The 12,212-nt window shown below is 40.3% G+C and overlaps 1 protein-coding gene across 3 annotated transcripts in view; it reads right to left on the bottom strand.

Moving 5' to 3' along the window:
* Positions 1–811: 811 nt before the first annotated feature.
* FAM91A1 (family with sequence similarity 91 member A1) overlaps positions 812–12,212 on the bottom strand; it is a 58,204-nt gene continuing 46,803 nt past the window's right edge. For all 3 annotated transcript variants that reach the window (XM_038391357.2, XM_043507376.1, XM_043507377.1), the window contains one exon: positions 812–4,352. In XM_038391357.2, the coding sequence (XP_038247285.1) occupies positions 4,161–4,352 (192 nt within the window). In that variant the 3' untranslated portion in view covers positions 812–4,160. The remainder of the gene's footprint in view (positions 4,353–12,212) is intronic.

A 12,212-nucleotide genomic window follows, 5' to 3' on the forward strand; every position in this document is an offset into this window, starting at 1 on the left:
CCTATATTCAAGAACACAGGTCAACTTTCTAAAAGTCAAATACCAGCCTGAGCTTTTTGGAAGGGTTTGCAACTGGATTCAAGTACCAGAGTGCTGAGATTCTATAATGTGATAGTTACTTTATTGGCCTGAATCAGGACTAAAAAAAAAAAAGATTCACACCTGAATACTTAGTTGTGTAATAATTTCAACATATTCTGTACTCTTCAAAGCTGGCTCTGAGTGTACTTGGTATTATCCCCTTAATTTTAAATATGAAGTGAAGTCAGTGGGAATTAAGCATGTTTTTAAGTGCTTTGCTGAGGCCCTGAGTCACCAGGATACTAAACTATGTAAGTAGTCTAATTGCCTAAATTTACACCCATGCGTAAGTGCTTTGCTGATCAGAATCCTAATTTGAGAGCTCAATGATGCCTTGTTAAGTTAGTGTCTTTTCTGGGGGCAAATTAATAGAGGATATGGGGCCAAAGCTGGGTCTCAGGAAGTTCTTTGGCTCTTCATGGAAGAATCATGGCTGGATGGGGAGCTACAGGGTGCTGTTTTTATGCTCCATGATCATCTCTCTGAAAACCAATGGAGAAGAGGGTTTAGGAGGAAAGATATTGCAATGACTGAATTTATCTTCTGATAAAACTAAATGTCTGAAGATTTTGCTACTACAAGATATAATAGCAAGATATTGCTGGAGATACTCTGATAATATATTATGGAGATTACTATAACTGGTTAATGGTGCTTCAATCCATAAGTGCCACATTTTACTGCCATATCCAGAAGAAACACACCTGAAAGGGAAAAGCATTTTGCCGTGTTTTGATCTACAACATATTTTATTTGTAAACATTTGTTACATGTGCCAATAATTTAACTGAACACAAGATTTTGTACATTTCAATATATACTATTAACAATGTCATACCAGAAAAAAATCAACTGTATTGAGTTACAGTTGTACTTGAGAACCTTCAGAATACAAACTGTGTTAGAAACACTGAACAAGAAAAGAAAAAAAGATTTGAGAACAATGCCAGAGAGAATTTTTGAGCCATTAATTGATAGAAACCAAAATGAAATTTTGTTAGTTGGCTCCTGTATCTCAAGATAAATCCAGCTAAAATACTGCTTAGGTTGACCGAACTATTCCCAAAGCACAAAGCAAACCACTTTTTTCTTTAAACTTAATAGACTTCTTGGAAGGTAGATGTCTAAAATAAATTTTAAAATATTATTAACTTGATTTTCCACAATTAATAAATCATTTCAAGAAAAAAGTTATATTGTCTTTATTCTTAATAACAATATCAAAAGATTATTTTGGTCTGAATGGAGGTCTTGCCGTTGTTTACACCACATTTAAAACAAAATGTTGTACTTTGAATAAAGCCTCTGGACCATACCCAATATTACAGTTGCAGTTGAGTTTATGATAGTTTCAGGTCTTTCTTTGGTAGTCACCTATTCAGTAAAATTTCCAAGCCTGTGGGTCTATAGTTAGGTTTCTAAATTCATCTTAAAGCACCTAAATAAGAGTAGCTTAATTTTGAAAAGCTGCCAAGTACCTGCAGCTCTTATTGTTAACAGTCAGATTTGTAGGTATTCAGCAATTCTGCTAATCAGGCTACTTTTATTTAGAAGCCTAACTTTAGGTATCCAAGTATGAATATTTAAGCCAATAATAGTGGAGAATTAAAAACAAATTTTAAAAAAAATTATTCCATTAATTTTGAGGTTGCAGATGACAGACTTTTACATGAGCTACCATAATTGTACCTATCTGTATATATACAATGTACAGGTGACAGCCGATATAAAGTTTGCTGCTAGCTAAACTACAAAAGCTCACTGCAGTATTTCAAATAATGCCTACAATACTGAAAATGTAAAGCATCACCTTCAGTATAGGTCCCTTCACTGTGTTAGATGGTGGATTAATGTCTTCATGTAAGATATTAATTCTCAGACAGATCAGACTATGGTCTGCTTTCTATACTATTTCCCCCCTTACTAATATCCATAAATAACATGTAGCATTTCTATTTTTTCTTTTTAATTTCCTTTGAAGGCAGTAAGACAACCAGTATCAATTTAAAAATATGGACAATTTGTACATGTCCAATAAAAAAAAGTCAACCTTTTTTATTGTCGCGTACACACTAATCAACACATGAAGTCAAGCTCTGTAATATGTGCAGAATAAGCAAGTTCAACTGCTACTGGTAAAATATAAAAGGAGAAGAGACAAACGTGAGAAGAGCATTGCACTGACCATACTGAAGTACTTACAACTTCCAGTTTCTCAGCCGGAAAGAAAGCCCACATTTACACTTAATAGGAATGTTAACCAAGTGAGAAATAAGGAAATAACTGAAGATTCCATTCTAATTTAAATCACTGTTCTATCACATTAGGGTGCTACCCCCCCCCTCTTTTAAAACATATATCACATCAAATATTTTCATCTTACCCTCTTATCAAATACAAAAACCGAACATTACTACATTTACCATGTACAATTTCCAGCACTGCATGTTGCACAGGTTCTTGGTCCAATAATTGCTTAAACTGCAGGCAGGTGCTGACAGTATAGTTCAATTTCATTTTAAAGATAATATATGAATGAATTACAGTAAACAAAAAGTCATCAGAAATTTTTAGACACTAATCTTCAAAATATTCTACATACTTGTTGTTTTCCTAGTATGCTTAACTGAATATGATGTATTTAAATGGGCAGGAAACCACCTTGCAGAGTTAGTATAAACTAAAATGAAGTAACACTGAACAAATTCCTCCCACCTCTAGGGAGGAACCCTTCTAATCCTAGAAATGATTAAGTTGATATTTGTCAAGAGTAGTTGATGGCTTAAGGAAAACTTAAAAGAATTATTTAAAGAAATACATCTGCCTATAGATTTTCGGCACTTTTTTCTGCATTTTTTCTTTATTGAGGACACCCACATAAAAACCAAAAGCTTTGTTCTTTCAGTATTAAGTCTTCTCCAACTGTTTATTCTGCCATTAAAATTTTTGGTTTGTGACATCACTCTTTTCCACAGCGACATTACAAACATAAATGAACAGCTTCCGGTGAGGAATAAGTTACAGAAGCAAAGACAAGGTGGGTGAGGTAATATCTTTTTTTGGAGCAACTTTTGTTCGTGAGACACACAAGCTTACACAGTGCTCTTCTTCAGGTCTACTCTATGTAAGCTCAAATGCTTGTGTCTCTCACCAACAGAAGTTGCTTTAATAAAAGATATCACCTCACCCACCTTGTGTGTCTAATATCCTGGGTCCAACACGACTCCAACAACACTCCATGTGACAGAAGCTAACATGCTTAAGGCGCAAAGATCCTAGTTTCATGTAAGTGCTCCAATAAAACAAGGGACAAAAGAAATACACTATTATATATGTAAACAGCTTTCTAGGAACAGAGGGAACCAAATTAATCCCTGGTGCAATTCTATTGCTCTCCATGAAATTACACAGAGGATGAAATTGACCCAATCTTTTTTCAAGGTTTTCTACAGGTATCAGCAGGATTTTATGTCTTCAAAACTTAAGACCTCATAGAAAGTGTCAATTCATTATTGTTATGTTGATATAGCAAACCAAACCTTCATCATCATCAGGCTGATCTACATAATATACAGACATCGGCAATAATTCTTAATGCCCCATAATACCACCATGATACCAGATTTTTACTATTTGAACACTACTGAACCTTTCCAGAGCCAAATCTCTTACTTATAAACAGAATTCAGTAATAAAATACAAAACTAAACAGGATTTATATATAAGCAACGAAATATCAAATTACTATTGCAATTTTGTGGTGACAGCATAGAAATTTAACAATAATCAGAAATCCTAAAAAAGGTGTGTTTAGAATTATAAAAGAAATAGCGATTATCTCAAGATACAAATATAGTGCTGATAGCTGAAGAGCTTTCTGTTGCAGCAGAAAATGCACCAATGAATAACAAGTTGTATACAGTGTGTTTCCCCGTACTGCAACACAACACACTTAAAAACACTACTTTAATATGGGTTATGCTGCAGCAACAAAACACTTCTTAGTGGTTGGCAGTATACATTAATTGTAATAGACAAAGAAAAAAGGCATTAAGTGAGCAATGCATGGTGAAACCAAACTATTTGATTTGTTCTCTAAGTACATTTGCAATAAGAACTGGGGATGGGGATTGTCCATTCCATTCAGATAACATGCCTTCTTTGAACATTAGATTCTTGGCAGGAAGTGGAACACCGATGTCAGCAGAAGTAGGTTGTGAAAACAAACTTGAATTGGTGTCAGAGAGCAGATCCAGTGTTGAAATACCTTCCTAAAGACAAAGGGAAAAATACAATGTTTTAAAATATGAACAAAGGACCAACGAAGGACATATCTGGCTTCAGGACTAAGCTTGATAAGTTTATGGAGGGGATGGTATGATGGGATAGCCTAATTTTGGCAATTAATTGATCTTTGACTATTAGCGGTAAATATGCCCAATGGGACGCTAAATAGGATGGGATCTGAGTTACTACAGAGAATTCTTTCCTGGGTGTCTGGCTGGTGAGTCTTGCCCACATGCTCAGGGTTTAGCTGATCGCCATATTTGGGGTCGGGAAGGAATTTTCCCCCAGAGCAGATTGGCAGAGGCCCTGGGGGTTTTTTGCCTTCCTCTGCTGTGTGAGGCACGAGTCACTTGCTGGAGGATTCTCTGCACCTTGAAGTCTTTAAACCACAAGTTGAGGACTTGAATAGCTCAGACATAGGTCAGGGGTTTGTTACAGGAGTGGGTGGGTGAGATTCTGTCGCCTGGTTGTGCAGGAGGTCAGACTAGATGATCATAATGGTCCCTTCTGACCTTAAAGTCTATGATTCTAAGGTGGTTTAGTATTAACTGGAGTTCTATTGACTCATTTAAGCCACAGATCTGCATTCTGGAGGTTCTATGAATGCTACTTTCAGCCACTGAAGTTTTGAATTTTTATACAGGTAAGTGCATGTGCCACTGAATGTGTCAGGAGTTACTTGACTCTTCTGCTATGTGTACATACAAACTCTCTCGGGTCCAAGAAGGCTTTTGGAAAAATCCAAAGTAGAATTTAAAAAAACTTCAATGAGAACTTCATTTACTAGTAAGTAACTAGCCACTGAAAACATAGCTGAAGCTGGTGTTTGCCCTAGTGTCAGAGTCTAATAATCTTTACAAAATTGTGCTCCCTTCCCATCTTGCATGAAACTTACCTTCAGGCCCTTGTGAGCCATCTGCCCTGCAAGGAAACATAAGGAAGTCCAAGGAACTGTACTTCTTGGGATTTCTGTATGTTGTTCCTCTGCAAGGCAGACTCTTTATATTAGTCTCCTACTCTTATCCTTAGGCTTTCTTTTTTTCCAACTGCCATCTATGCTGGGAACACTCTCAAAAGCAAGATGATCACCCTCTCTCATTCAAACACCTCTAAACCATTTCCACAAAGCCCATTAGTAATGCTGCTCCATTTCATTAAAATCATCATGTCTCACCAATGTGAGTCCTCTGTCAGTTTTGCACCTTTTACCTGATTTGTATTGGCTATTTAAAACTATACACTCATCAGAGCAGGAACCACATCATCCTTGATAATTTGTATAAGAAACACATTGTTGGCACTTAAACAACAATGCATGTGTAGATATATTTATTTCTCACATTCTGATTAGCATGAAGAGGTGGGGGCGGGGGGTAGTTGTAGTCACTTCCACTTTTTCATTCCTGGAATCCTTACCCAAAAGTATTTCAATCACCAAACTCTCTAGCACACCCCCACATCTCTCTCATTATGTATTATAACTTTATAGATTTCACGTGCAATGTATTTTATAAATACAAAACCATTTTACTTTAGATGCCAGATATGTGGATCATTCTACTGATTTCTGATTACACCACCAGATAATAATCTCCATCATTTAGTACTCCCTTCTAGTTCTTGCTAGTTTCCAGTGCTCCTTGCATATTGATACAAAATTTAGAATGTTAAGATCCTTCATGTTTGGTCTTCAAATTTTATCTTCTGAAATGCTCTGTATGTTGGAATTGCATCACAGGACATTTGAATTAAACAAGAAGCTCCTTCTCTTCCTTTTCTAATGAGTTTAAAGCAAGGCTTGTGTAGGACTTCAATACCTCTTCAGTCTAAGAAACAGGTATCTAATCCAAATAGGCTTTCTTCACAAAAGGAATTTCAGTGCTCTGAAAATCAAACTCTCCCTTGTCCATCAGCACATTAAGTCAGTTAACGGGTATCAATCTTCTCATGTGTGCTACAAATTCCCAACGGACCTCAAAGACCACTTGCACTGCTGCCATCTGTGTCTGGGCTGAGGCTAATTTAATGCACCTAGTCGGAACTACTGTTTGACACTCCAGAAAGAATCTGCTTCAAGAAGAAATGAAGGTTACTTACTTGAGGTTACTTACCTGGAGTTCTTTCAGGTTGCCTACAATGGCACATGGCCTATCTACAACTGCTAGTAGCAAATATCCCCAACAGATGGAGATAGAACTTTAGATGGGGAGGGCTCTGAGTTACTACAGTGAATTCTTCCCAGGTATCTGGCTGGTGGGTCTCGTCGACATGCTCAGGGTCTAACTGATCACCATATTTGGTATCAGGAAGAAATTTCCTCCCAAGTCAGACTGGCAGAGACCCTGGGGGTGAGGGGTTGCCTTCTTCTGCAGCATGGGGCATAGGTCATTTGCTCGTTTAAACGAGAGTAAATGGTGGATTCTCTGTATCTTTAAATCTTTAAATCATGATTTGAAGAATTCAGTAACTAAGTCAGAGGTTATGAATCTATTACAGGAGTGGGTGGATGAGGTTCTGTGGCCTGAAATGTGCAGGTCAGACTAGATGATCACAATGGTTCCTTCTGGCCTTAAAGCATAGGAGTCTATGAGATGATGGATTTATGGATAATGCGCCAACCAATGCAGCCTAACAGTAGAACCTTCTCCAAGCAGTGCCTGTTGGAGCACACGTGCGCCCTCTCCTCACTTTTGAATGTTCTGAGGGCGAGGCTATAAAAGGGGAGCACTGGCACTTTACTGCCTTAGTTCTTTCTGAGGCTGACCCAGAGAAACCAGGATAGGACTCTGAGAAATTGTGTGTGGGATGTGTGAATATGCAGAGTCATATTGAAGAACTCTGGTTATTAGTAAATAACCTTAATTTCTCCTTTGAGTGGCTCTGCATATTCCCACTTATGGGTAGTTTGGCTAGCAATACTGTAAACTCAGGAGAAGGAAACAGAGTCCTAATTAAACAACTGCTCTACCAAATCTAGCATCCTCTCTTGAAGCCAAATCCAAAGCATAATGTTTAGTAAACATATGGACTGACTTCCAAATAGCAGCCTTGCAGATTTCCCCAATAGAAACATGTTTAAGACAAGCCCTGGAATTCTTACAGGAGTACAAAGTGTCATCACTCTTGTCTGAGAACAAGGTCCGGCCAGCAAAGGGCAAATCAATTTAACTGGCTTTGTCATTTTTGTGTAATTCCTCTTTTTGAAGTTAAATGGTATTGTGGTGGGTTTCTTTAGTATTTTTCTCCTTACCAGGATGTTAAATTTAATTACATTATGATCACTAATACTGAGTGCTTCAGCCATATTCATCTTTTGGATCAGATCCTGGGCTTGTCTAAATCAAGAATTGTCTCTCCCCTTGCAGATTCCAGGACAAGCTGCTCCACGCAGCAGTCATTTATGGTGTCTAGAAATTTTCTTTGCATCCCTCCCTGAGGTGACATATAGACAGTCATTCTAAGGACAGCTAAAATCCCCCATTATTGTGTTTTTGGTGGGCTATCATCAGCAGGAGGGAAAATAAACAAAAACCTTTTGTATTGATAATCATGATGGCCCATTTCAAACAGCTGATTATCACTACAAAAGGTTTTTGCTTTTTTTCCCCTCCTGCTGATAATAGCCCATCTTAATTAATTGGTCTTGTTACAGTTAGTATGGCAACACACATTTTTTCATGTTCTCTGTGTATATGTATCTTCCTACTGTATTTTCCACTGCATGCATCCGATGAAGTGGGTTTTAGCCCATGAAAGCTTATGCCCAAATAAATTTTAGTCTCTAAGGTGCCACAAGTATTCCTCGTTTTTTTTGTGTTTTTTTTTGCTGATACAGACTAACATGGCTACCACTCTGAAATCCCTCACCAGCGTGACCTACTCGGTCATTCCTATATATTTGGTATCATGGTATAATGGTGTCCCATTGATTATCCTCATTCCACCAAATTTCCATGTTGCCCATTATATCCTGTGATAGAGTCGGGCCAGATGGCTATAGGAGAGTAATAGAAGGCAGATATATTAGCCCCAGGCTCAGTAGGTCCCTTTTCCCTGGGTAAGGTAAGGGAAGATTCCAGAACAATCAGGAACCTTCTGGAGACAATTAAGACAGGCTGATTAGAACACCTGCAGCCAATCAAGAAGCTGCTAGAATCAATTAAGGCAGGCTAATCAGAGCACCTGGGTTTTAAAATGGAGCTCACTTCAGTTTGTGGTGTGCGTGTGAGGAGCTGGAAGCAAGAGGCACTAGGAGCTGAGAGTGAGAACGCAGACTGTTGGAGGACTGAGGTATACAAGCATTATCAGACACCAAGAGGAAGGTCCTGTGGTGAGGATAAAGAAGGTGTTGTCTCCTCTAAGGAATGTCTCCTCCCCAAATCATATGCTGCTGTGCACCTGTCAGTTTTCCCCCAGCTCTTTTTTTTTTTTTTTAAACTAAGAGTCTTCTACAACCTTTTTAATTTTACATGACAACAATCTGCTTCTATCTGAGTTTAGGTGGAGCCCATCCTTCTTGTATAGACTCCTCCTTTCCCCAAAAGTTCCCTAGTTTCTAATAAAGGGGTTTAATAAACTTAAAACTGCCCTCACTACACCACTGTCTTCATCCATTGAGATCCTGCAGTTCTGCCTATATTTCCAGCCCTGAGCATGGAACTGGAAGGATTTCAGAGAATGCTATCATGTAGGTCCTGGACTTTAATTTCTTATCTAGCAGCCTAAATTTGGCTTCCAAGACCTCTCTCCTATCTTTCCCTTTGTCAGTTCCTATGTGTATCACAATCACTGGCTCCTCCCCTTAAGTCTGTCTAGATGTCTCAGGAGATCTACAACTTTGCACTTGGCAGACAATTTATCATGTGGTTCTCCCGGTCATCACAAACCCAACTATCTATATTTCTAATAATTGAATTGCTATTACCTGGCTCTTCCTAGTAACTCAGGATCTCTCCCTAGGATATCAATGCAAGAGGATACCATGACACCATCTGGAAGGAGCGTCCTAACTAAGGGATTGTTTCCCTTGGCTCCAAATGTTCTCCTCCACTCAGACTTTCATCCTCTTCAACAGCACAAAGGCTGTCAGACTGAGGGTGGGACTGTTCTACTGTGTCCTTGAAAGTCTCCTCTGTGTACTTCCAGTTCCCTTAGCTTTTCCAGTTCAGCAGCTCTGGCCTCAACTGTCTCTACAGTGTCTCTGAGGCCCATGAGCTGCTTGCACAAAAATGCCACTTGCCCACAAGACAGATATTTATACATGCTGCTTTCAGTGCAATAAACTGGATAGCCTCCACTCTCCTGCTGGATTTCTGCTTACATTATATTTACTCTTGCAAGATTTTTGTTTTTGTTTTTTTTGGAGGGGGGGGAATTGGCATAAGTTTAGAGTAGATTTGTTACATGTAGCTGCCTCTTAAACTCCCTCTCTAAACTCCCTCACAAAATTCCCATTTGCTGCTCCTATTCACTAACTCCTTTGGTCATTTAGGAGCTGGCTTTTGAAACCACTGTTCTCCCTGAGATGATCTCCTCTGATCATCTGGTAACTCTTGCACAAGTTATTTACTGCCAGGTAATTAGTCACCCTAATCACTAAAACAAAACAAAAAACAAAACAAAAACCCCACCTTTTCTTCCGCTCTCCTTTCTGGAGTCGAACAGGCTTAATCAGACCTGAATCTATTACTGGTTGCTGCAACCAGCAGGGAATTTGGCACAGGTGAGTATGAAAATATGAACACACCTCATGCAGTATTTCAGAGAATTTGTCAGTTTTCTTAAAGATAAGCTGACAAGAAGCAGGGGTAGCCCAAACTGCTTTAGCAGGTTGCAAGAAACCTTCCAACATAGGTAAAAACATCCCCTTCCTGAAATGTCAAAGAATGTCAAATACTGGATGTGATGCCACTTCCACAGAAACTGAAGGCAAGTTCAAAGTAAATTCCATACGATATATTAATTCATAAAATAGTAAAGCATCCTCAGAAGGAGGAGACAGAGAAGCAACACCAACCTGCTCATCAGGTGAAAAATCAGGTTCAAATTCTTTACCCACCTAACCATGCTCAAAAAGAGGAAGTAACTCTTCATTTTCTTACTCAGAAAGTGTCAGGCACCACCATGTGAGCTGCAGACAGATCCGGTGGAATCAGATCCAAAAATTCCCCACGAGACTGATCCCTATTAGTTGGAATATCACTACTTCATCCATACGGAGGATGACTCAAGAACTCTTGCAGTACAGCCCAGTAAGACCACAGACCTGCTAGTCTCTCCAATAATTGGGACCTGGGAACATATACATAGGATGAGGCAGCAGAAACTGTCCAAGAGGTTGAGGAAATCCAGACTTAGATGGCATGAATATGGACAATTCAGACCTTTCAACTCTCCCTCTATCCTCTTCTAACAGTGGATTCAACCTCTATTCCACTATTGATCTCACCGGAGATAGCAACGGCACTGGAGGATGCCTAAAAGCTGAGAAAGATCTGTTTGGCAATCCTCAACGAGTCTTAGGAGGGAGAGGCAAAGATGGCTCTGTGAAAAGACTCACAATATCTTCCATTTTACACCTTTTTCAGGTGAAAGGGATTTAGACCTCAGAACCAATGAAGGCTTCCTCCTTCTCGCTCTGAGCAATCATTCACTCAGATGCAACCAACAGTCAGATGTCATATTGAGAGCATGCCAGCATAATAATAGTCTTCTTCTGATCAGACATTGGCACTGAAGTTAATACAGGCAATGGTGCTGATCTGACAGGCTTAGGAATCATCAGAGCTGGAGAGGGACTCAACTCTGTAATCCTGAAACATGAAGCCAAATACGGAACAGACTTAGGTCTCAGAGACTGAACTGCAGAAGACATATCCAAATCAGACGGAACCAATAAATCTGATACACATCATTTGGCACCGCTGACAATGACTGACTTCCCCCTGCCTTTTTAATTTGGAACTGCGACAGTCAGAACAAACAGCCTAATCATAGGGTCCTTAGCTATTAGTTGAACAGACAGGGCCCTCCAGCTCGGATGGAGAGGAGCAGCCAGAGGAGAAAGACATCTCTTCTCCGCTGCTGGAGTTCAGACCCAACAGCAACCACTGCAGCACCCGAGATCTAGACGGACTGCCAGAGCTACCGGTCACTGGAGACGCCAAGGAATTGTTGGGGCTGCCCTTAACTGTTTATCCCAGCAAGACTGACAATGACCCCCAAGACCCAGAAGTGTAGGAAGTAGCCCAGGGGCGCCAAATATAGTTCTGTTGTGTTCCTGACCGACAGCTGGCGAGCGTATTGCAGCCAGGTTTCCCCACTGACGGACCACTCCGCCACGGTTAGGGCCCTGGGCTGGGACACGGTGGAGTCAGGGAGACCCACATCCCCCTACCCCTGCCACCCTACCCCTGGGGTGGCAGCCTCCCCACCATAGGCCAAGAGGCCTGCGTTTGTTGGCGGTCCGCCAGAGCCAGGACCCCCCGACTGTTTGCTGCCCCACCCTGTTTGCGCTTATTGCTCTGTCCTGACTATAGGCCAGAGCCTCTGGACTTTGCTGCTGTGCCCTGTCGGAGGGCCTGGCATATAGACTTGCTGCCCCATCCTGTTTGAAGGTCTGGACTAATAGACTCGTTACTGCTCTGTTCTGAATACCAGCCAGAGCCTCCTTGCTGCCCCGCACTGTCTGAGGGCCAGGGCCTATAGACATTGCTGCTGTACCCCGATTGTAGGCTAGAGCCCTCTAATTGTATGGTGCCTTGGCCAGTCAGAGGACCACGGCCCCTAGACTCACTACTGTGTTACCCCGCCAAGTGGCGGAGACCCCGATGCGAATTCCCTCC

The sequence above is a fragment of the Dermochelys coriacea genome, chromosome 2, assembly GCF_009764565.3.
Source record: "Dermochelys coriacea isolate rDerCor1 chromosome 2, rDerCor1.pri.v4, whole genome shotgun sequence".
NCBI lineage: Eukaryota > Metazoa > Chordata > Testudines > Dermochelyidae > Dermochelys > Dermochelys coriacea.